Genomic DNA, 25,603 nt, shown 5'->3' with positions numbered 1-25,603 from the left:
TGCCACAATGTGCTATGTGTATTATTATTTCATTTAATCTTCACAGCAGCCCTGAGAGGTAGATACATTACTAGCATCATTTTCTAGATGAGGAGCTAAAACTCAGAGTGGCGAAGTAACTTAGTAACTTACTAGTTGCATAGCTAGTAAGTAGAAGAGCAGGGATTCAAACCTAGTGTATCAAACTCCAAAACCTGTGCTTTTAACAACTATATATATATATATATATATTTTTTTTTGCGGTACACGGGCCTCTCACTGTTGTGGCCTCTCCCGCTGCGGAGCACAGGCTCCGGACGCGCAGGCTCAGCGGCCATGGCTCACAGGCCCAGCCACTCCGCGGCATGTGGGATCTTCCTGGACCGGGGCACGAACCCGTGTCCCCTGCATCGGCAGGCGGACTCTCAACCACTGCGCCACCAGGGAAGCCCTTAACAACTATATTATAGTTTTTTCTAGATGGGTCAGTGGGGCAGGGGAGGTTGGCTATATGGAGAATTAATAATGACCTTTCCTTGGTACAGCCTTCCAGAGTTTACAAAGCCCAATTTTATAAGCAATCTTGCTGCATCCATTTTACAGATGTGGAAACTGAGGCTTAGAGGTAGGAAGTGACTTGCTCAAAGTCATTTGGTCAAACGGGATAAACTGCCCAGAGGTCTGCAGTCTGCAGAAACTCATAGGGTGTTTACAGGGAGTGGGGTTGGCCTCATACCTTGCCCCATGCTTAAGAGCAGTGATGGTATCAGTCTGGCTGAGGAAGATCTCTGAGAGATGGGGGGACCAGTAGGTGTTGTGGCCATAGATCCAATTGCAGAACACAAATCCCACTATAGCAAAGAGCTCTGCATCCACAAAAAGACTCTCAGCTCCAGCCAAGGCTCTATTTATTTTCCCATAACACTTGATATGGACAAATTCCAGTTCAATCAGAGACATTCAGCTCCTGGTTTTCTGGGTAGGGGTGTCGGGGGAATCTCGCTATGAAAGGAGCCCCTTTCTTCTGTCGGGCCATCCCCAACAAAAAGGCTGCAAGATTGAGCTGAGCTGCCTGCGGATGGGGAGTTGGAATCTGCCTGCCTGGCTTCCTCTCAGAGGAAAGTATCTGTCCTGGCTGAAGCCCCAGGGGCCCTCACTTTTGGACCTGTCCTGATGTTTTGCTGAGCTCAGAGGCACCTATCCTAGAGAGACAAGGCAAGGCTGTCTTTTACCATTCCCTGGGCGACTCAGGCCTGGAGGAGTGACTAGGCAGGGATCCAGGCGACAGGACAGAAGGGCCCAGGGCAGCCACTGTTCACTGCTGGAAGTGTGCCAGGGAACTGGAAGGTGAGCTGCAATCCCACCCCCCCCCTTTGCCCCCCTCCAGGTGGCTGCGCGCTCAATGTGTGCTGAGGGACAAGGAATCCCTGGGGCTTCCTTGAAGCCAGGTGAGCAGCCTTCTGACCTTCTGGATTTATCTCCCCACAGGAATATGTGAGCTCTGAATCTAGGACAAGTGCTGAAGGCAGGAACTGAGGGAAAGAAGCAAGGTCAAACCCAGCCCTTCTAGGTCTGGGAAGTCCAGCACAGGTTCTGGGGGCAGACAGTCTGAGGTTGAAATCCCAGCTCTACCTCTTGCTTTCCTCAGATAAGACCTTAACTTCTTGCTGTACTTATACTAGTATTTACTGAGTGCCTTCTGTGAGCTAGGGATTCAATGGTAAGCAAAAAATGGACTCAGTTGCCTTCTTGGAGCTTACAGTAAATTAAGGAAATAAATATTAACCAAACAACAAATAACGCCCCCACCACTACCACCAAAAAAAGTGGAATGTCCAGGAGAGATGCGTAGTTTATAATTAGGAAGACCTCACTCCCTCTGGGAGGTTAGAGAAGGCTTTTCTAAAGACATGACAGTGGAATTGAGGTCTGTTTACTACACAGGTTTGGAGGGGACATTCCACACAGAGGGAACAGGATATTCAAAGGTCAGCCATTTGGAGGGAGAATGGCTTCTCCAAGGAACTGGAGGAAAGAAAGCTCATGAGGCTGAAGTACAGAGTGGAGATGCAGGTGTGGGGCAGACCATGCAAGAATATGGGTCTTTTGAGAGCAATAGGAAGACTTTTGTGGTGCTGTAAGCAGGGAGGTGAGATGATCACATTTGTAGTTTGAAAAGATTATTCTGGCAGCAGGGAACAATGGATTGGAAGGGAACCAAGGCACATTCAGGAGACCAGTTAGGAGGTCTCAGACATTTGCCTGTAAAATGGGAATAATGATACTATCTCATAAGTTATTGCCATGATTCAATGAGAGACTGCATTTTAAGTATTTATTCTGGTGCCTGGTGCATGGTAACGGCTCAGTAAATGTCGTTATTCTTACTTTTGTTGGTTCTCTTCAGGGAGCAGATCTTTCTATTTCATGCCTGCTCCTGTGAGATGGGGTTGGAGAGTGCAGTGGTGGTAGTTTCTAGGGTGGAAAACGTGGTTTGTACTAAGTCACAACGTCGAGGCCAGGACCCAGGATGCCTGAAGGCCCGATTGGAATGGCTTGAGAGTATGACAGATTCACAAAGAAAACCGGGTTCCAGTTGCTCCCGGAGTCATGCTGGAGAGAGCCCGAGGGTTGGCTGAGAAAAACGTGCTTTTCTGCCGGGTGTTCCGAAGAGCAGGTGTAGGGCTCGCACTCGTGTGCAGTCGTGCGGAGGCGGGGACCCTCGCCACTCCTCAGCCCCAGGGTGACCCGCAGGCATCCACCAAGCTCTGCTTCCCTGGCTCGGATGCGCGCGTCCTGGGCCCGCGGGCAGAGGGAGCAGGGAGGAGGGAGGGTCCCCGGAAGGCAGATTCCGGCCGGCCCGCAGGGGCTGCCCCCTCCCCAATCACGTGGGCCTGGTGGGTGGGGACCGATCTGAAGTTGGAGAAATCCCTAGCAATCCAACTTTGGAGCGCGCCGCCGGTCCTCCGGAGCCGGGGCTTTGGGCGCTAGGGCTCCAGGAGGGGCGCGAAAGTGGGAACTGGTGAAGCCGAGCAGCGGCGCAGGCGGCAGGACTCGGGGCATGGCCCGGCTGTCGGTGATCCCGGGGTCGGCCACGGCGTGGACAGGTGAGCGGGGACCAGGAGGTGGCGGCGGCTGCCGTGGGAGAGGCCGCTCCTGCGTTGGCCTCCCCACACTTCATCTCGGTCCAGGGGATGCGGGGCACCCACAACGCGAGGGACCGGTTGGGTAAAGCTGCCGCGGTAGACCTTGGCGCTCAGAGTCAGTCTCGCCAGCGCCACTCCTCCTCTCCCGCCCTGTGCCCCAGTGGGGTGGTGCGGGTGTGGGCAGCGGCCCGGAACTTTGGGAAGCAGCGCGCAGGCTGGGGGCGCTGTGCGGGCCCCGCCCCCCGCGTGTACACTGGCTGCTCCCAGTGACGTCACGCTCGGCTATAAAAAGGGCGGCGCGCGTTTCTCGCGGCGCTGGAGAAGCTCGAGGCTGAAGGCTGCCGGGGATCCGGGAGCGACCGGGACGCTGGGCCGCGGGCGCCTCAGCGATGTTTTACTCAGGACTCCTCACCGAGGGCGGCCGCAAGGAGACGGACAGGCGGGAGGGGGCGTCGCTGCGGCAGCAGCGCCGGATGAAGCAGGCCGTGCAGTTCATCCACAAGGACTCGGCCGACCTGCTGCCCTTGGACGGCCTCAAGAAGCTGGGCTCGTCCAAGGACACGGTGAGCCCCCGCGGCCGCGCCCGCCTCGGGGTCCCCGCGCGCGGCGGCCCGTCACCATAGCGCTGTGAGGTCTCCCGGGGCCCGCCCTTTGCAGCTTTCACTGAGTCAGCGTCCGGGCCCCCGCCGGCCGCCGGCAGTTGTCGGCTGTCTCGCTATTGCTCTGTTTCAGGTTCCTCTCCATCCAGCATTCCCCTGCTTTAGTTTCTCTCGGGATTCCGTCGTAGCTTTTCCAGCTCGCCCTCCCTTAAGCGCAGCTTCCTCCCTTCGTGTGTCTCCTCTGGAGTAGAAGAGACCCAGCCCTGCCTTCTTGCCCTCAGGTCCCCTTTCCCTCCCATTTTTCGCAGTACCGAGTTCGATTGCTTGGGGCTTGAGCCTCGCAGCCAGGGTAGCGCCCGCTGCCTCCCAGGCTGCTTGGCCGGGCCCGTGACCCAGACAGAGGTGACTCCTAAGTGGTGTGAGAAGGAGAGAACGAAGTGGGAAGGGGGCTTTCTGGGCAGTCACCACATCCAGATACACTTGACTTTTGTTGAATCCATTTCCCCCCTATGCAAAATCTACTTCTCCCTTTGATTTTGGTCTCACCTACCTTTGACCTTCCAACAGGAGGGCGGGGGGCGGGGAGAGAAAAAGGGACCTTGAAGGTTTCCTGAGCCCCAAACCTCTCTTCATCATCTTCCTCTCCTGCTACTCCACCCCCAGAGAGTGGATAGAGGGAGGAGGCCAGGCTGCCCCAGCTGCTCCACCGGCTGATGTGTGGAGCTGGAGCTGGGGCTGGCGCAGTCTTTTTTTCTAGCAGGGTTGTTCTTGGCATTAAGAAGGAGAAACTCCAGGACTGGAGGTCTGAGTTCAAAGACAGTACTGTCCTCCATCTGTAGGAGGGATCCTATGGGGGCCTAAGGGTTACTAGTTTAAAGAACTGTATCTGACTCTTACATTTAAGTCACTGGACCAAATTGATGTTTAGCTTTGTAGTTTTATCTGGAATTTTCTTGTAGTTTAACTTGTTTTCTTGAATTTCACAATCACTTTATTCATCTAGGCAATAATTTATGAAGCATTACTTAAATGTCTTAAATGAAGTAGATGCTCTGTTTAGTTTTTCCAGTATTTTTTGAGCTTTTGGAATGTTTAATTTGTCAGGGAAGCGGGGTGTCAGCCTGGGCCACTGAAATTGCCATTTCCCACCACAAGATGGGTATGGAGGGCAGAGCTGCTGAATCTACTTCTTCTTCTTCTTTTTTTAATCAACTCAAATGGCACATAGATCCCAAGATCAGATTTGCCCTCCCCCATTGTGATAGAGAATTATTTTTAGTTATTTATTGTACAGGGGATGTCTACTCAATTATCTTGCTCTGTTTTTTAAAAGGTATTTTACCTGAACAAGCCACAGGATAGTTAATCTGATTCATGCTAACTCAGAGTGGTGAGTGACTGAAATGTATTCCTAGAAAAGCAATAACTGTCTTTCTTCCCTCCTTTCACTTTACTACAGTCTAGATTCATTTAGCAAATCAGGTTCAGGTCTTCTTACCTTCAGACCACAATAATCCTAGTTCCTGCCACAATAATCCTAGTTCCTGGAAGCCTCAGCCAATAAACAGTAATAGGAAAATAAGTACAATGTGGAATTTTTTTCCCTTCATGCTGGATTTAAGATATGATTGACATTTGGTTGTCCTGGGATGTCAAGGAGTTTCCTAGCCCTGAGGAACTGCCTCTCCATTCTTCTGCCTAGCATTCTTTATACTGCTTCATCCTGTGTAGGAAGAACTCCATCTGCTTTTCTGACTCCAGTCTGTCTTAGTTGAGCCACACAGGAGCTGATAACATAGAACATAGGCACTAGGCTGGAAGGAAGAAGCTTCCTCAAGAAGCAGGTTATTGCCGTGGATGTGACACACAGCAGTTTATTGTGAGACCCTGAACCATGGTTCACAATTTCTCTCCCCTGCCTCCCCCCACTGCCATGAGTTGATGTCCCTCTCTCACTGTTCTCACACCTGGAATGTGCAAGTGATTGCACAGAAGAGCTAGAACAGGTCACAGATGCCAAGGCAGACTGAGATAGGGCTAGGAGAGCTCTGAGTACTGGGGTGATGTGGCATGCTTAAGCTTCCTTGGAACTTATGCTGCTGGATCAGGATAATCTTAGAAATAACCTTAGAAGTACTATATCACTTCATATATATGGATATATGTATGGATATATCTGGTAGTATAGACCAGTGCTGACTCAGTGTTCTCTCACCAAAGTGAAATTTTTGAGGATACAAAAATTGACTGTATAAATCTATAGTACAAACTCAATGAAAGAGGGAAAAGAAAAGGGAAGGGATGGCACCAGAGGGAGATAGGGGGGAAAGGACAAATTAGTTTTCATTGATTCTGGGGTTTGTGCCAGTGAGAAGATTGTGGGTTGTTTTCCTCATACTAGTGACCTATATTAGAATTATACTGCTGAGTTTTCTGAATTATCTACCTTTTACCATGCTGTTTCTGTAACATTCACTATTTGAATCCAGCCTGCCAACTTTTTTTGGATTGGCAAAGAGCATCCATAGGCAGTGAAATGTGTTCTTGTTCTCTTGACCCTAGGAAGGTGCCTTTGCCCTTTTCCTGTTTGTGTGTAGTTGGCTGCTACAAAGTCTACTGTGGAAATTAATTTTATTTCTTATGTCTGGCTGTCTTATTTTGTTTGTCCTTTTATCTTGTGCTCTTTTTTGTGTATTAGATTAAGAATCAAAATCAGAGATATGAATGAGTAATATTTTATTTTGTTTATTATTATTTTTTAAGTTGATGAGGGTAGAGAAAAAAATCACTCTTGGAGTTTTGCGTATTCTAATTTCTTTTGTTTTAGTTACCAGGTTCATAAATGTTCTTCTCATTGAGGTAAGGACTTTTTAATTTTTAAAAACAGTCATATCATGGGATAATATGCTGTCTTTCCTATATGATAATATTACTGACCATCAGGCTATATCCTTACTTATTCAGCAATAGAAAGACAGTTTTGCTTTCCTATTTATGATTGATTCTGCTTCTAGCCAAATGCTTTAGCAAAACTCACTAGAATTAGGAGAAGGCTGGGGGAAGGATGGTGTAACACAGCAAAGCCAACTGACCATGAAATGACTAGCCCTGTACGCCTAGTATCTGATCTACCTGATCAGAATTTCTGTCAATGAGGGCAGCCCTGGGTGGTATCCTGTAGATAAGTTATTCATAATGCCACAAGACATCCATAATGCTATAGATTTTGGACCAGAGAACTTGGGAGTCTTAGAAGAGGAGCATGAAATACCAGTATAACATCAGGATCTAGTGCAAACTGAAGATTTCCAGAGCCATGATCGAATCCTAATTACAGCAAGCATTATTTGAACACTTGCTATGTTCAGGACACAATGCTAGGTGCTAGGACCACAAAGAAGAAGACAACAAAGTTTACCTGTACAATGAGTTTATAGATTAGGGGGAAGGATAGGACTGATTAATTAATTTATTCCCCAAATATTTATTGAACACTTATTACATGTCAGGCATGATCTAGGTATTGAAGATATAGTAGCGAACCAAAACGGAGTTCCTGCCCTCATAAAACTTACATTCTTGTGGGGGGGGAGAAGGCAGAAAATAAATCAAGTAAATATATAATATATCAGGATGTAATCAGTGCTATGGAGAAAATAAACCAGGATAAGGGAATAGGGAGCGTTATGGCCAGGGTAGGATGGAGTAGAGCCCTGTTATTTTATCTAGGGTGGTCAGGGAAGGCCTGTCTGATAAGATTACATTACACGAGATATTGAAGGAAATGAGAGAGCAAAATATCTTGGAGAAGAATGTTCTAGGCAGAAGGAACAGCAAGTGCAAAGGCCTGAATTGTCAGTGTGCTTGATGTGATTAAAAAACTGTAAGAAGGCCATTGTGGCCAGAGCAAAGTGAGCAACAGGAGGGCGATAGGAGATAACATCAGAGAGATAGTGGGAGGCCAAACTACTTAGGGCCTTCTAGATCATTGTACAGATATTTGACTTTTAATCTGATATGGGAAACTGGTGGAAAATTTTATGCAGAGGGGTGACACGACATGACTTATTTCACAAAGTAGACTACTGTGTGGATTTCACTATAGAGGGCAAAAGTGGAAGCAGGGAGACTGGTTAGGAGCTGTTAGATAGTAATCCAGGTGAAAGATGATGGTGGCTCAGAGCAGTGTGCTAGCAGTTAAGGGGACAAGAAAAGATCAGACTCTCAGGTTATTTTGAAGACAGAGCTGACAAGTTTAGTTGAGAGATTGGATTAAGGATCTGAAAGAAAGAGTAGTCAAGAATGACCTCAAGGTTTTTGATCTAGCAATTGGAAGAATAAAGTTTCTCATTTACTGGGATGGCTAAGAATACAAGAGGAGTGGGTTAGGGATAGGGAATAAGAATCAGGGGGCCTCCCTGGTGGCACAGTGGTTGAGAGTCCACCTGCCGATGCAGGGGACACGGGTTCGTGCCCCGGTCCGGGAAGATCCCCCATGCCACGGAGCGGCTGGGCCTGTGAGCCATGGCCGCGGAGCCTGCGCGTCCGGAGCCTGTGCTCCGCAACGGGAGAGGCCAAAACAGTGAGAGGCCCGCGTACCGCAAAAAAAAAAAAAAGAATCAGGAATTTCATTCTTGAAGAAGTTAAGTTTGGGATGTCTATTAGCTATTCAATTGTAGATGTTGAATAGATATAGTTCCATGAAAATGTAAATAATACCACCAGGAAGCCTATGGTAGTTGTCAAGATATTATAGTCAATAAGCGCTAGAGGAGTTCAGTGGAAGCAGTGATTACTCTGGTCTGGTGTGACAATAGTGATGGTGACCAACATCTGACTAGAGTTTCATCATTCCCTGGTGAGTCAACTGACTATGAGATTATATGGAGAGGGGGCTGCTTCGAGTGTGCCCTATAGAACCTCAGAGTAAGAAGAACTTTACAGGTTATCTGGTTGAAGTCCCTGCAGTTGTGTGAGTCCTTTGTAACAAAAATGCAGTCTGCCATGGGCGGTTGAGAAGCCACCATCTCACACCAGCAGGTAACAATCAGGAATAAGGCTGTTCTCTTTGAAATAATATGTCTATTGGGTCATAAGGTAAAGGCAAAGAGAACACAGAAGTCCTGGGGCAGCGTGACAAGACTGCCTTAGGTAGATTCCATGTGCTTTTGAGCAGCAGTAAACCTAAGGACAATCTGTCTATGATCCTGTGGTGATGAAAGGGTCACGTGTTGTATATTCAGCTAGTAAATAAAGAAGAGAAGGCACAGATATTAGTGCCCTTTTAGACTTCCAAGACCAGACAGAGACATGTATATTGGGCGTGAAGTGAGAGTCAGTCAGGAGCCCATGTCTGTCTACAAACTGTACATGAGGACAAAAGTGGAGTAAGATGATTTCATGCCCTTTTAAGAAAAAAGAAGTGAATGGTAATCAGCTTCAATTTTAAGCCGAGCGTGAGAATTTAAAATACATATGTACACATACATATAATTATTAAAATTTGAGTGCTTACTTTATACCTGACATGGTATTAAATGCTTCGTACAAACCATCTCATTTCATCCTCACAAAAGCTCTGCAAGGTGGTTACTAACTTGAACTGAGCTCTGTCTGACCCCAAAGGATATATAGTTTAAACAATACTCTAAGTCAAGGGTTGCCAAACTTTTTCTGTAACGGATCAGATAGTTAATTGTTTTTGGCTTTGCAGGCCAGTCTCTGTCTCAACTACTCAATTGTGCTGTTGTAATGCAAAACAGCCATAGGCAATACAAATGGGGCTGATTGTGTTCTTATGAAACTTTATTTACAAAAATGGGCAGCAGGCTGGGTTTGGATTGTGGGCCATATTTGCTGACCCCTATTTCTAAGTGGTTCTAGTTGTAGTTCTATTGGAAGCTAGAAACCTTGGGTTTCTCCTCTGAGAGTAAATGCTACAAAGAAAGCAGACTTCTATAATTTCTCCTATTTTCCAGTCTGACCCATTCTGTGGACCACAGAAATCCATTAGTTTGATTCTGTCTGGATTCAGTACAGCGTAGGTAAAGGGATTGAAAAGGTGGCCTTAGAAGTTCTTGCTCAAATCATGATTCTGTGGTATCCTGCAGTATAGCCTGTTTCCTCTCACCTCACTTTTCTTCCCACTTTACAGCCTGGTTAGAAGAGATATTTAATCAGACTGGCTCCTAGATTGAGGAACCTCAGCTATGTCTACCTGGAATACAGCATTGCCCACTGTGCCCATTTCTTTCAGAAGCTCCCGATGGTGATAAAGGCAGCACATTTGAGTTTGCCCACTTAGGATTTAGATGCCTAAATGCTGGTTAGGGTTTAGCAGCCACACTGCAGGAACAGTAGAGAACCTGTGACTGCTTAGTGTTGCCTTGTTGAGCTAAGGCATAAAGCAGGATCCATGTCAGGAAGATGACATAGCTATGTCCAAAAGGCCACCAGAGTACCTGCAGCACCTATCTAACTAATACTGTGTATCTTGAAGTACACCTGGAAAGTAGAAGATAGCCCTTGGAAAGGCAATATTTCAATAAACAAAAACAAACCACTTAAGCATATTTACAAAGCAACAGTCAAGGAATGGGAATGCAAGTAGTACAAACTATGTAATGTATGAGTACTGAAGGGATTCTGAAGGAAAGAACTGGATGGTATTAATCAAGAAAGGCTTTTTGAAGAAGTAAAGGGTAGAGATTTATTCATTTGGTATTATGCTAAGAGCTGGGATATAGCTGTGATCAAGACAATGAAGGTCCTTGCCCTTGTGAAATTAACACTCTAGTGGGGGAGTGAAATAATAAACAACTAGAAAAGCAAAATAATTCTGGACTTATAATTACTCTGAAAGGAATAGTGGGATATGTTAGTAACTAAAGAAGTGGAGTGCCTACTTTAAATAGTATGGTCAGAGAAGATGTTTTTGAGGAAGTGATGTTTGAGCTGAGACTTGAAAGATGAGATCAAGCTACCTATTTGAAATATTAGGGGAAAACATTTCAGGCAGAGGGAATGGCAGGTGCAAGGGCATTAGAATGGGAAAGAGTTTTTGAGCAAGGAGGTATGGATGAATAAAGGGTGGAGTGGTGTGTATATGGTATGTATGTGGAGGTTGGAAAGATAGACAGGGACCAGATGGCACAGAGCCCTATAGACCGTGGTAGGAAGTTTGAATTTTGTCTGAAGAACAATGAGAAGCCATTGAAGGGCTTTTTTTTTTTTTTTTTTTTTTTGGCGGTACGTGGGCCTCTCACTGTTGTGGCCTTTCCCGTTGCAGAGCACAGGCTCCGGACGTGCAGGCTCCGGACACGCAGGCTCAGCGGCCATGGCTCACGGGCCCAGCCGCTCTGCGGCATGTGGGATCTTCCCAGACCGGGGAATGAACCCGTGTCCCCTGCATCGGCAGGTGGACTCTCAACCACTGCGCCACCAGGGAAGCCCCACTGAAGGGCTTTTGAGTAAGGGAATGTATTATCTCACTTATATTTTTAAAAGCTTACTCTGGCTGCTGTGTAGAGAATGATTTGGAGAAGGGTGAAGGAAGAGGTGGAAGACAAGTTAGGAGGCTGTTGTAGCACAGATAAGAGATGATGGTGGCTTGTATTAGATTGGAAGTAGTAAAGATGAGGAGAAGTAGATCGATACCAGATAAGTTTTGGAGGAAGTAGCAACAGTACAGATCTTCCTAGACCTATGACGGAGTTACATCCTGATAAACACATTGTAAGGTGAAAATATTGTTAAGTTGAAAATGCATTTAATATACCTAACCTACTGAACATCGTATTTCAGCCTAGCCTACCTTAAAAGTGCTCAGAACACTTAACATTACCCTGCAGTTGAGCAAAATCATCTGACACAAAGCCTATTTTATAATAAAGTGTTGAATATCTCATCTAATTTATTGAATACCATATAGAAAGTGAAAAAACAGAATGGTTGTATGGGTACAGAATAGTTGTAAGTGTATCAGTTGTTTGCCCTCGTGATCATGAGGCTAACTGGGAGCTGCAGCTTGCTGCCTCTGCCAGCATCATGAGAGAGTGTTGTGCTGCGTATCACCAGCCTGGGAAAGCATCAGAATTCGAAGTACAGTTTTTACTGAATGTGTATTACTTTAGCACCATCACAAAGTCGAAAAATCATAAGTTGAACCATTGTACATTGGGGACTATCTATACTTGGGATGGAAGTTTAGGAAAAGAAAAGAATCAAGAATGGATGGGCGTGTAGTGATGCCATTTTACCAGATTGGTGTAAAGGGAATAATCCAGAATGTTAAAATAGAACAGGACTTTGGAGCTCAAACCTCTTTTATTACTGATGAAGAAGGTGAGACTGAGAGAAAAGTAATGCTTAGAGAGATTAGTGATTTGCCCAAGGTAGTATGTGATAAGTGGTCCTTTTGCTAAAATAGAACGCCTTCATGGAGGATTAAAGATAAGACTGGGAAGGAGGATGAATTAGTGGAAGATCTTAAATGCTAAATTGAGTATTTTGTGTTTGATACAGCTGGCAAGGGAGCCACTGTAGGGGAAGGAGACCATGAACATAATGTTTTAGGAGATTATTTGAACTTAGCAATAACAGCAGAAATGGAGAGGAAACTACAAGGTGTTAAAGAGGCAGAATTTCACTCACCAAGACGGAGAATACTGGAGAAAGTACAAGTTTTGTGGGAAAGATCAGTGGGACAAGTTAAGTTTGAAAGTGCCTGTGGGGTGTCTAAGTGGAGAAGTTCAAAGAGGCAGTTGGTTCTATGGGTCTGAAACTCAGAAGTGAGGGCTGGGCATGAGATGGAGTCATCATCATAAGGGTACTAATTTATACAATGAAAGCAGATAAGATTGCCCTGAAAGGTTTTGTAGAGTGAGAAAGGGACCTAAGATAGAGCAACAAGGAACACTAACATTTAGGAAATGAGCAGAGGCAAAGGAGCCAATAAATGAGACAGATGCAGAATAGACAGAAAAGTGGTTTTAGAAGCCAGTGGAGGAGAGTTTCAAAAAAATGGAATGTTGAGTTTATTGAAACATTGTTTCTAATGGCAAACATGTAGAAATAATCTACATGTCCATTAGTAGTTAAATAAACTGAGGTATGTTTGTACCACAGACTTATAGGTCTATAGATGATGTGCTATTTTAAAATGCAGAAAGCGGGGCTTCCCTGGTGGCGCAGTGGTTGAGAGTCCGCCTGCCGTTGCAAGGGACACGGGTTCGTGCCCCGGTCCGGGAAGATCCCACATGCCGCGGAGCGGCTGGGCCCGTGAGCCATGGCTGCTGAGCCTGCGCGTCCGGAGCCTGTGCTCCGCAGCGGGAGAGGCCACAACAGTGAGAGGCCCGCGTACCGCAAAAAAATAAATTAATTAATTAAAAATGCAGAAAGTAGGGCAGATGTAAAAAAAATAGGTGCTAAGGTGGTTGGTTATAGGGTAACCTGACATTATATCTGCCTAAGTTACATTGTTGGTGTGTGCGTGTACGTGTGTGTGCACACATGTACACACACTTCAGTTTTTCATGATTTGGCAGACACTGTTAGTTGGCTAAATCATCACCCATTTTCAGCCCTTTTCTAGCTACCTGACTTCTCTACGCAGAAGCTAAATACATCCAGACCCCCTTGCAGTTAGAAGTGGCTGTGGGAATTCTGAGCAAGAAGATATAGGCAGAAGACTGCTGAGGGAACTTCTGGGAAAGCTTTTACTTTCCTGATAAAAAGGATAGATGGCACAGAGTCCCTTCCTCCTTCCTTAGTTGTGGATGTAATGCCTGGAGCTGGGGCACCCATCATATGACCATGAGGGAATATCCAAGAGAATTACGGAAACAGTAGCCCTGAAATTGTTAAGCTGCTGAATTAATGCCAGCAGCTGCCTACCTCCAGTCTTCTTGTTATGTGAGAAAAAAATACATCTCCATTTAAGCCATCATAAGTTGGCTTTTCTTGTGGCTGTATGCTTTCTTAATGTATAGGGTATATTTTTAAAATTTACTTTTTATCAAAAAGCACATGTATATAATTTAAAACTTAAAAAAAATTTAAACTGTTCCTTAATTCTCTTATACCTTCCCATCATGTCCCCTCTCCTACTATATTAATATTGTAATATGTTAATAACAATTAAATAGCTATCTTGGGTCAAATCAGCATTTACTGCTTACATTATTATGACTATATTCATATTATTCACAGCTGAGTCAAATAGTATACCATAACTATGTTTCTTTCTCATACAAATATTTATTTTTATCAAAATTAATAATTGCCTAGTTTTTTCCCTTTGTTTAATTTTCTATCTAAAATTTAAATCTCCAAGTACCTTAAAACTGCAGATGATCTAGCAGGTTCTTTTTTTTTTTTCTTGGAGACATCCTTCCTGGAGTGCTCTATCCTCCCATTTCATTTTGGACTGGTTGCTCTCACGGCCCACTACACAGCCAATATCCTGTACTTTTTCTTCAACACCACTTTCAGAATTCCCTTGTTTCTCTTCTCTATTGTATACTCTATTTCTTGGATCCTATGCTTTTTTCTTTGTTTGTTGGTTTCCCTCGCTTTGGTGGAGTATATCCTTCAGAAGCTGCTTAAGGATTCTTGGGAAATAACTTTCCTGAGTCTTAATTGATAGCTTGGCTAGGTTTAGAAATTATGTGCTGTCAGATTTGTTAAAAGTATTATTCCATTGTCTTTTAGCTTCCATTGAATAGTCCTATGTAATTCTGGTTCCTAATCCTTTGTATTTGAAATCATCTTTTTCTCTTTGGAAACTCTTGGAATCTTTGTCATCCATGATATTCCAAAAATTCTTAATGATGTGAAATCTTGGTTTGGGTCTTGTATCTTTCATTATGCAAGGCTCCATGTGAGCCCTTCAACTCATATTCTTCAGTTCTGGTATAGTATGGCACTCCACTCTCATTCTTAGCTGTTGTAGGAATCTGTTCTAAGCCTAGCCAAACTGTCAACCAACCAGAGTCTTTTGATTTACTCTTACAAAAAGAATAAAGTTTTGGCATTCTTCCCAGTTGTCTGGATCAACTGGGAAGGAGTCTTATGCGTAGGAGTCTTATGCAGGCTTTATACTAATCTCTTTCCAACCCTAATCATACCCTCCAATTGTAGAGGTTCTAATACCTCTAATTCCTCAGCTTTTCCAGGGTTTTAGTTTAAGTAGGAAAACTGCTTTTACAGCTAGACCCCCAAGTATAAAATAGTTCAAATATAATAGTTTATTTTTTCTTAGGTAAGAGTTCTAGTGGGAAGGTCAACAAGACAGCCCTTTTCCATGTAGTCATTTAGTGACCCAGGCTGACAGTGAGTGGCTCTTCTGTCTTCAACATATTACCTCCAGGAAGGTTACCCTAAGGGTCATCTCCATTCCAGCCCGTCAGAAGAGGAGAAGAATATGGAGGAGTGTACACAGGGGAGGTTTACAGGCCAGGCCTAGAAGTGGTATGTGTCACTTCTACTCACATTCTGTTTGCCAAACTCAGTCATATGGCCTTCCTAACTACAAGGAAGGCTGGGAAACATAATCTAGGTATCTTTCCAGAAAGAAGAGGAGATCATGGATTTTAATTAGTAACTGGCAGTCTCTGCCACTCCAGTGTTCCATGAAGTAAAATGGTGTGAAGCACTTAGCTTTCTCTAGTCTAGGTCAGTTACCAGTTTTTCGTCTGCTTTTTAGATTCCAAAATTTTGTCAAAATCTCTTCTTTTGTTATTGTTGTTGCTTACTTTACTATTCTCTTTGTTCTTGTAGTTTTAGGCCTTTCTTGTTCCTTGACTATCATTTTAGTGAAATTTTCGTTGGGAGCAAAGGTAAATGTGCAGTTACATTGTCATTTAAAACATGAGGGCAGGGACTTCCCTGGTCGTCCAGTGGTTAAGACTCCACACTTCCAGTGCAGAGGGTGCAGGTTTGATCCTTGGTCAGGGAACTAAGAGCCCATATGTCATGTGGTGCGGCCAAAAAAAAAATTTAAAACAAACAAACATAAGGGCATAATTAAATGGCTACAGAAGAGCATCTCTGAGGTTCATATGAGTTAACTGGCTGTGAATTTTCAACTCCTGAACTATACTATGAAGACTTGTAGTTATAAAAATGAATGAAAAGAATTATATGTACTGACATAGAAAAATGCCTTTCATATATTAAACAAAAATTAAAAATTTAGAAGAGTGTTATAGTATGATCCTGTTTTTATTTATGTTTGTAGATGTATTAAAATTTTTGGAAGGATGTAACTTCTAAATTTAATGGTTGTTCTTTGTAGGGAGTAGAACTGAGAAGGTTTGAAGGGTTGCAGAGGCTTTAACTTTTTTTTTTTTTTTTTGCGGTACGCGAGCCTCTTACTGTTGTGGCCTCTCCCGTTGCGGAGCACAGGCTCCAGACGCGCAGGCTCAGCAGCCATGGCTCACGGGCCCAGCCGCTTCACGGTGTGTGGGATCTTCCCGTACCGGGGCACGAACCCGTGTCCCCTGCATCGGCAGGTGGACTCTCAACCACTGCGCCACCAGGGAAGCCCGAGGCTTTCCCTTTTTAATTGTATATACTTCAGTGACATTTGAATATTTTATATTGAAGATGTATTACATTTGAACCTTTTTTGGGTTACTAAATAAAGGAATAGTCAGCAGGGCCAAACACCCTAGAGAAGTCAAGTAAAATGAAGGCTGAAATATGTCTGTCGGATTTGGAAATTAGGAGATCGTTACTGGTGTTGTGGGATCAGAAGTGATTTCAGTGAAGAAAATATAGGATATCAGGAAATTGACTAGTGATTTCGACCTTTTTTTAAGACCGTTTAAGGCAGGGTTGTGGTTAGGACGTGGCACTGAGGAGGCACGGTCTGAGGGTTTGTGGAGGAGTTTTCTTCCCAGTGTGTGAGAACTTTGAGTATGTGTATAGCCTGTGGAGAAAGGGTAGAGTAGGAAAATTCAAAGAGAGATGACTTCAAGGAAAACGATTTCAGAACCTTCCTCGTTTGCCTGATCTGTCCAGTGATGATTAGACTCCTCTCAAGATTCAGAATAACCAGGTAAAGTGGTGTTGGGCAAGACCACTGTAGAAGGAAAGCCTCGAACTTTAGGTTATGAGGGCTTTGTTTAGATGGACTTTGAAGTCCCTTCCAGCCTTCAGTTCTACAAATCCACCTTATCTGAGTTGATCATGCTAAGCATGGACCTGACAGAAACAAACACCTACTTTAGTATGAATCTAGACTTATTAGTGAGAGAGATAAGAATGAAGAATTTCTGTTTCTTTTGAGGAGCAAAGCATTCTCCCAGGGTCCAGTCAGGAAATCAGAGTTAGCACTTCCTCCAGCTGCTTGTCAAATTAAGAAGCTCTCATTTTCTTTTAAATGCCCCTCTCTCTCCTTTTCCCAAGAATACTAATTTAAAATCTGCCTTGCCAAGAGTCAGTGTATTTTGGGAATCCATTTCTTCGCCTCACCAGGGTTACAGCGAGTCATGGCTCTGACTCCATTCTTCTTCAGAAATCTGTAATATGGTGGAAATGAAGACCTCCTGCACTTGTGCCCACTTCCTGGGGAAGGTTCTAGGCTCTGGGCTTCTAGGAGTAACTCTCTTCCCCCCCTAGAATTGGAATGCCATCTAGTATATGTCACATAGAAACTTGGGGTTAGACTCCATCCTTTGAAGGATTTTCAATATTACTGTAAACTAGGAATAATATGCTTTTGTATAGAAATTTCTCAGGTCAAATGACTTTAAGAGGTGGCTTACACTTTCTGGAGGCCACTTTGAGTAGAAACAGTAGAGCATAGATATATCTGCCCTAGTAACTCTCCTAAGCTCTATTAAAGAGCAGACTTGATTTCATATTCCTCATTCTTCTTCCTAACCTTAGGTATCCTGGCACAGATATAAGGTCTAATTAAGTCCCCTGCTTCTTGGTCAGTTTCTGTCCCTTTTACACTCCACTTTTGGCCCATTGAAGAGAGCGGGAATGGATGACAAGCACATGGCAGGAGGAGCCTTATGCTCCTTGAGGTCCAGAGAATAACGGTAAGGATGATTCCTCTGGGTTCTGCCAGGTTCTAAAGTGTGTCTTCTAAGAGGGTTATTCAGCAGGTATGAATCCCTGTCTTCCTACCTCATCCACCCATGGATAACTCAGCCCACAGGAGAGCCGTGTCATCAAGGCACATGTATTTGGGTCCAAAGGATAATACTGTGAGGGAGTGAGACTTGAAACAGAAGTACACAGAACTCCTGAAAACCAGCGCTAAGAAGGTTTCTTTGGCCTGTGAGAATCAGCTGCCCTTTCTATAAGCCCCCTGGAAAGATACATTTATTCCACATAGACTATGGCCACTTTCCTCCTGAAATGCCCTTGTAAGGGAAGGGAAAGCAGCAAGCCCAGGTAGTACAAATCACAAGGGTCCCTTAGTTCTCTTTAGCCATGGACTATTAGCCCTGTCCACGTTTCCCAGGGTCCCACATTGCTCTTTCATTCACTCAGGGTTGCCTACTGCAAATTGGTTTATAGTTCCTGCTCTGATAATACCCATGAAGTCCCTACTTGAAGGAAAGATAAATAAGCAAAGGTAGAGCTCAGTTATGGGCAGCTCCTTCATTATTTCTACAGCACCTGGGGGACAATGAGAGAAGGGGGGAAATGACCTGTCATTAAGAAGCCTCTGCTTTCTGTTCCTCAAGCAACCTCATAACATTCTGCAGAGGCGCCTCATGGAAACCAACCTGTCAAAGCTCCGAAGCAGTCGTGTCCCTTGGGCCTCCAAGACCAACAAACTCAATCATGCCAAGTCTGAGGGGCTAAAGAAGTCTGAGGTTGATGACATGATTTTGGTTTCTTGCCAGGTAATGTTCTGAGAATAGCTTTTCCAGGTTTTCTGGAGAACAGGATTTGGGCCCATTATCCTAATAATGGGGACCTCTCCTCCAAATTGTATAGAATGTGGGTCTTATCATGGAATTCATAAATGAGTTTTAAGGGGGGCATTCCATGCAACACTGGAAATATATGCAGTAATTTGTATGCATGTGCATCTTTATGGGGAAAAGGACTAAGTGTTTCATCAGATTTGCAAAGGAGTATGTGATACACACACACACACACACACACACACACAATTAAGAGCCACTTGGTGTATAGAATGAAATACCCAAAGTCCTTTGGGATCCTCTGTAAGCTCTAGATTCAGCAGGAAAAATAACCCCTCAAAGGAGACTCAGCAATGGATAAAGATGGGACACTACCAACCCATAATTGTGAGGATGCTCCCCAACCCTGCCTTTCATATGACACCTGATGCTTGCTCTTTGGATCTCCCTTCCCTTTTGCTTCTCTGGCTCCTATTGAACAGTATGTTTCCTCTCTACAGTGTGCTGGAAAGGATGTGAAAGCCTTGGTTGACACAGGCTGTCAATATAATCTCATCTCTTCAGCCTGTGTGGACAGACTGGGGTAAGTAGTCACTTGTGCTGGAAGTCAGATGCTAATACACTCTTTGCTTGAATTTATTTTGAAGTCCAGGCTTTCCATTAACTCCCACCAATTGAGTTTTGAGCAAAGACCTTTGGGTTCCGGAATGAGAAAGTATGAAATCCTTGGCTCATTGCGTGCCATGCCCTGATCCTGATTTGTGCCCTGCCCAGACAACAAGTTAGAAGGATCTGCCCTGGTGGTGTACCCGAGAGAAGTAAAATCAGGGATGTGGTTGGCCTTAGCTTACTTGGTGTCCTTCTGGAGGCCACACTACCTGTCCCAAGAAGTATCAGTCAGACCGTGGAATAGAGCTGCTATTGCTGTTGGGCCTGAACCATCACAGGGGTGATTAGTACCTTTCCTCTCTGCAAATAACAGGTAAAATCAGATCTTACTGCTGCCCCTGCTGGGGCCTGGGTGTGAGGCAGACACCTCATATATTGAATATCTTCAATTCCCTAACAGCTGGAATTGGGTTCTCCCTCTTTTTTAGTCAGAGAAAGCCATTTTGTATCTTTCCTCCTTTTCACTCAATCTGTACTTTTATTTCCTTTCTTCTTCCTTCTCTTTCCTCCAAAGTACCAGATGGGCCCTGAGGTCTAGCCCAGAATTGGGAGGATCAACCCAATATCCTTTTCCACTTCTCTAGCCCTAAGTACAACAGAGCATTCCCCAGCCTAAATCTCTGTATTGAAACAATCACTAGGGTAGATATAATGGCCCATTTTAAGCTACTTTCAAAATATCCCTATTAGGCAGGGCTTGCACAAGTCTTGATTTGTATAATCAGTGACCTCTGCCACATGTTCTGTTCCTTCTCATTTCTACCTTCTCCTCACCCCTCACCACAACTGTGACTCTTTGAAGCTGGCTCTGTGGGTTTTGTGCATTGCTGTTTAGGGCGGTGGACGGGGTGGGGTGGGGATGGAGTCCAAGGACACAAGTGTTCCTATGAGAAGAATCCTGAGCATTTTTATGTGGTGAAGAGATGAGCTGTAGTGCAACATGATGTTTCCAGAAAGACTAATAATGTCCTGGTGCATAATTAGGCAGAAGACTGCCATGATTCCAGAGGAATTAATAACCATCTGTAAAATTGCAATTATTTTTCTTTTGGATGGGCTATAACACCAAAAGAGAGGAAATGGAGTAAAGCAGAAGTTTTGGCACAGAAAGTCCATAATTAAGTATTTATCCACCAACTCGTAATAGCTCGGTGCTAGCTGTTCCAATCAGCTTACATAACTGTGTGAAACCTGGGTGCTGTTCTTTCCTTCCTCCCCTAGACAGACAAGTTAAATTAATTAGGACTTTCTCCACAATATGCCTTGCTGATGCCAATATCAATGCACTTAACAAATAAGTACCTGCCTCCACCATCCTTATGGCCTCAGACTAAATGATGAGGGTAGACTGAAATAGACAAAGAGAAAATTAGACACTGAACAAAGCATCTTCTAAAATTAGGATTTACCTGCCCTCTCTGAGATCTGTTACCCCCAGATGGATAAAAGGATATGTTAACTAAATTGCCTTGCACATAGGTGGGGATGTTGAGATGCAGAAAAGGGTTCTCTGAGTGTGTCAACTCTCACATTCCACCAGTGCAGACAGTGACATAGCTTTTTGAGAATAGGAGCTGAATCTTTTGTTTTTTATATCTCCCGGCATGTTTAGGATAAAGTGCTGAAACAAGAATTGTAGACTAGCATTTTTTTTGGTAAATTAACCCAGGAAATCTCTGGAAAATTCCAGCTGTTTGTCAGAAGGTAGGCATTGCCAGATTCCACCAGAAACTTCTGCCCAGGGGATTCTGTTATTTCCTCTCTGGTGCAGACTCAAGGAGCATGTCAGATCTCACAAGCATGAAGGAGAGAAGCTTTCTCTACCCCGACATCTGAAAGTAGTGGGCCAGATTGAGCACCTAGTGATCACTCTGGGCTCCCTCCATCTGGACTGCCCAGCAGCCGTGGTTGGTGAGTAGAATGGGGGACTGGACCTACGGACCCCTAAGTTAAACCCTCTCCCTCCTTCCACCAAACCCTCATGGGATTTTATGCCTGTAAATATTGACTTCTTCAAAATCCCAGGTTTCCACTTTTTTGTACTATAAATCTTGTCCCAGTTTTTGCCTTCTGAAGTACCAGGTGGGCCTCGAGCTACATTCAAGACATATTGAGAATCACTCAGAGAATAAAAAAATTCAAGGGGTAAGAAAACAAACATTTCTGTGTGCCCCTGAGAGCTTTCTGTGGGCTAGTTGGAGGTAGAGGGCAAGATCCTCTTACTCCTTTGCCATAAATCCCTTCATAATTTCCCACCAACTCCTATACTTTCCCTCATGTACTCTATTCTAGAGTACTCTAAGTTCCTGGTTTTTGTCCAAAGGCCTTTGTCCTTTAGAGTTAAAAAGACTTCAGTTTGAATCTTGACTCTATCACTTTTTAACTATAATGATTTGGGAAAATTACTTAATATAATAAATGCTCAACAGATGTTTATTGGATGGATGGAAGGAAGGAAGGAAGGGAGGTAGGTTGCATAGAACCTAATGGTGATAAGGCTGACTTCTAAACCAACATGAAAATGGTTAAATCTTAATTTTTTTTATTAGAGGACAATGAGAAAAACTTGTCCCTTGGTCTCCAGACTCTCCGATCCCTGAAGGTAGGATTGATTCTATAATCCCATTGGTACTTCTTCTCTGAGGCAAGGGTCCTCTTACATGGAGACCCCATAGTGGGATCATTGAGGGTAACCAGTGATTCTTGTTTTCAGTGCATCATAAACTTGGATAAGCACCGGCTGATCATGGGGAAGACAGACAAGCAAGAAATCCCTTTTGAGGAGACAGTTTCCTTGAATGAAGACAAGTGAGTGCCCAAATGGGTGAGGTCAAGTAAAATCCATTGGTCATTAACTGGAGGGGTTCTCACACAGGATATCGGGTTGTATCCTGCTTTTGACCTTCAGTCATACCACAAGTATACCCCTCCTCACCCCCAGAGTTCACAATCCCACAAAACTATAGCCCACATTTCAGAGTGAGCAGTGATGATACTGCATAGAGTGGTGGGGAAGATGAGTAGCTTTTAAACTAAAATTGTACTTGCGTTCAGTCTAACTTCTTTGAATTTGATATCATTTCTTTTATTTCTTTCTCATTTCAGCACTTCAGAAGCATAACTACAGCCTGCAGCATGTCTGCACGTGTGCACACATACCAGGTTGACAGATTAAGAAAACTGGGTTTGAACCAAATGCAGTAGCAACTTGCTTTGGACCAAGTCCTCCCCTCTAATAGAAGCTCCAGGGGGGTCCTTCCCACCCAGACCTCTCTAGACTTTAGTCTGTGCTTAGAGATCTTGTCTGGTTATAGCCATTGTTTTTTACTCCTTTGATCACTTAATTTATAGACCTTTTTGACACTGCCAGGTCCCACTTGTGGCCTATTTCTCTGCTTCTTCAAGGAAATTGCTTTTATTAGTCAAGTATAGGGGCTGCTAGGTTCTATTTCTCCATAGATACACTTGCTTCTTTTCCTGTAGTTAAAGTGTATAATGAACAGGAATCTGACATTTACCTCCTTTCAGCTATTTCAAAGAGATACAGGGTACCTATGGCTCAGAATTCGAATTTCTTCTAATTCTTTCATTGATTTCTCAAGTATGAATTAATCTGCAAGAGCCCAGAGAAATCATCTAGTCCAACCCTTTCATTTAAAGGTCCGGAGAGTCAATTGAATTGTCTAAGCTCATATACTGAGTTGGTGGCAGAGGGGACCTAGAATGCAGAGCTGACAAGCCAAGGCCAAGGCCATGTTCATTCTCATTTGTTGCGTCAAGCCTCGAGAGGAGGATGAAGAGGTGAGGATTTGTAAAAAGGCAGGGTAGGGGAAGGCTATGCTTTGGGGATGGATGCCAGAGGATCTGGGTAGCCCTCCCTCCTGTGTGCTAAGCCCACTAGAAGTCCCCTGACCCAGACTGTCACACTTAGGTGCTTATCTTGGTGCCTAAAAGCCATGGGTATAAAGATGAATGAGGTGGCTTCTCACCTTGAATGTCTTGGAGGGTAGGAGGAGGAAGGACTCACAGACAGAAAAACATTAACCACTCTCTGAGATGGAATTGAAGGCTTCAGTAAATAATCTGGGCATCATTGTCAGATGTTGATAACCCCAAGATCCAGTCAGTATTTCTGCCTAGCCTGTTACTTGTCTGCATCAGACTCAAGTAGCTGGGAACAGGAGTGGGGAAAGGAGATGAAAAAACCCAGAGCAGGTCCAAAATAGAAGGATAGAATCAGTTGGTGGGAAAGCCTACCTAGGGAAACATTTCTGGGATGGGGGCCAGGAATGAAACTTCCTGGCAGGGAATTGATGGTTGGGAAGCTTTTCAGTTATGTCCTGGAATAAGGAAAGAGGCAGGGCAGGAGCCTGCCCAAGAGTTCACAAGAATTTTTTCTGACTCCTCAGTATTTCCTGACCCCTCTCAAAAAGGTCATGGGGTTTCTTGAAGCCTTTCTGTTGGGGTGTCAGTTGGGCACATAGATACCTGTAATGGAATCTCCCCTTCAGTTTGGTCAGAGATGTGCTCAGAGAAGTCAGAAAAATAGCCAGCTGTGGGTGTCCCTTTAAGAGATTCCCAAGTCTACCCTTGGTTCATAGCAGCAGTTCCTCGAGTATTTAATGATCTTACTTCAAACTTTGCCAGATCCCACCAATAATCTTGCCTAGCGTTAAGCTACTGTCTCTCTATCAAACAATTCTTTGGAACTCTGAATGTTTTCAGCTTTTCAGAAGCTCCCTAAAGACTAGGAACTTGGTGATGTGACCCCCATTTGAACAGCTAGGCAGCCATACTGTAGCCAGTTGTCACTGCATCACCCCCAGGCCCTTCTTATCAGCCTCTACAGAGAAAGCAAGATGGAAAACTAAGCACAGCCACAGTAGGGGAGGCCACATCTGAAGCTCAGCAGGGGTGATCCCATGTTACCAGCCTTCAGTGCCCCCTCAAACTACCCCCATTTTCTTACATGGGGGCACCTGCACCTTTCCATTGAGGCCTCTCCACTCTCCTCCCTCACCTATCATGGAACCACTTTGGCCTGCTTCTCATCCTAGGACTGAGTTGAAATACTTCACCTTTTCCCTAGTTGAAAGTTCCACTCTGAGCCTTGATTCTTGGCCACAAGTGAGGCATGTTAGAAGTTCCTTGGCCTGGTTTATCCTTATTTAGATTCCCTGTGGACCAAGTGAGGCCAGGAATTCTCAGGTGCTAGAAAGATGCCACTGATTTTGACCCTTCGAGTTCAGGATTATATAGCATCAGGGGGTTGGTCAGTTGGCCTTTAGTGATCTTTCTGGCCTCTGAAAATCAGTCAATGACGTCCCAGTTTTGGAATAGAGACAGTTGGGGTGATCTGAGCTTATGGTATCATAATCTCACTCCATGCAGTCAGACCAGTTGAATTCACTAACTGAATAATTGTGCTTTAAACCTCAGGCTTGATAGAGGTACCTAAAGTTGTCTAAAGATAATTATAGGAAGTCTTGAGCTTCATTAATTTTCTTTAAATGCTTCCAGGTTGATTACTCTGATAGCCCATATCTCCTTGATATTCATGAGGAAGCACTGGTCCACTTTTCTGAGGCTGGCTAGCTAAGCAGGGAAGGTCATTTCTTCCCAGAATCCTAGAAAATTCTCTCTGGTACCTCTGATTGAGGGTGTGGGAAGAGAGTGTCTACTCAGGTCACCATTCTGAAGACAGGTGGTAGCAAGAAGTAACCCTGTAGAACTGTATCCCTCTCATTCCTTATTAGATGTCCAAATAAAATACAGGGAGTTTGAAAAATATTGTCTTTGTCGTTTGGTATTTCTGTGCCTGACTTATTTGAGGAAAAAATGTTTTCTGACTTTTCTGTTTCCTTGCCCTGCACAGACCCCACCTGTTAAGATTTTCTATTCCTTAACTCAAAGTGTCTATAGATGGGTTGCTTGGTATGTCAGCTGCCCTTACTCTTGTATAATAGAAATATCTTTCCAGGCTGGGCACATGGAGGAGACGAACTGGATTCCTCCCTCCTTCTGTTGCCAGGCCTCTGCATTGGCACTTTATCTGCTCAGTGTTTGTGGCTGTGTTGAGTTTATTTGTGAGATTAATGTAACAATAAAGTGAAATCTTCCCCTCTGTGTGCTTGTCTGACAAAATCTTTGTGTCAGGTCCCCTGGAAGATGGCGGAGCCCAGGCATAGCCCAGCTGCATCTGTGTTTCTCTTAAAGGATCTTCTGAACACAAGGCTTTGTGGTCCTCATTTCCTCCATTGCTACTAGCCCTTTTGCTCCCTCTTACTGGCTGTATGTCCTTGGGCAAATTAGTGAACCT

At 44.4% G+C, this 25,603-nt stretch overlaps 1 protein-coding gene across 2 annotated transcripts; it reads left to right on the top strand.

Annotated features, from left to right (window-relative positions):
• The first annotated feature begins 3,027 nt into the window (after positions 1–3,027).
• On the top strand, positions 3,028–25,408 carry NRIP3 (nuclear receptor interacting protein 3). 2 transcript variants are annotated; one of them, XM_029206966.1, is made up of 8 exons: positions 3,028–3,086; positions 3,528–3,688; positions 18,430–18,591; positions 19,116–19,198; positions 21,056–21,195; positions 21,834–21,886; positions 21,998–22,092; positions 22,390–25,408. In XM_029206966.1, the coding sequence occupies exons 1-8, from the start codon at positions 3,041–3,043 to the stop codon at positions 22,403–22,405; spliced, it is 756 nt and encodes a 251-aa protein (XP_029062799.1). In that variant the 5' UTR covers positions 3,028–3,040; the 3' UTR covers positions 22,406–25,408. The 2 variants fall into 2 exon arrangements, with proteins under 2 accessions (XP_029062799.1, XP_029062801.1); XM_029206968.1 differs by lacking the exon at positions 3,028–3,086 and having other exon boundaries at positions 3,515–3,688.
• The last annotated feature ends 195 nt before the right edge of the window (positions 25,409–25,603 follow it).

The sequence above is a fragment of the Monodon monoceros genome, unplaced genomic scaffold (genome assembly GCF_005190385.1).
Source record: "Monodon monoceros isolate NGI ecotype Baffin Bay Population unplaced genomic scaffold, NGI_Narwhal_1 Super_Scaffold_7, whole genome shotgun sequence".
NCBI classification, from domain to species: domain Eukaryota; kingdom Metazoa; phylum Chordata; class Mammalia; order Artiodactyla; family Monodontidae; genus Monodon; species Monodon monoceros.
Note: the sequence above shows the minus strand (reverse complement) of the source record. Positions and strands in the feature narration are given on the sequence as shown.

What these genes read in the sequence shown, in the direction of transcription:
- NRIP3 (XM_029206966.1), top strand. Translation starts at nt 3,041, where the DNA reads ATGGCCCGGCTGTCGGTGATCCCGGGGTCGGCCACGGCGTGGACAG. An exon ending in CTGCCCAGCAGCCGTGGTTG is followed by an intron (nt 21,196 to 21,833) that starts GTGAGTAGAATG and finishes TTTTTTTATTAG; the next exon opens with AGGACAATGAGAAAAACTTG. An exon ending in AGACTCTCCGATCCCTGAAG is followed by an intron (nt 21,887 to 21,997) that starts GTAGGATTGATT and finishes TCTTGTTTTCAG; the next exon opens with TGCATCATAAACTTGGATAA.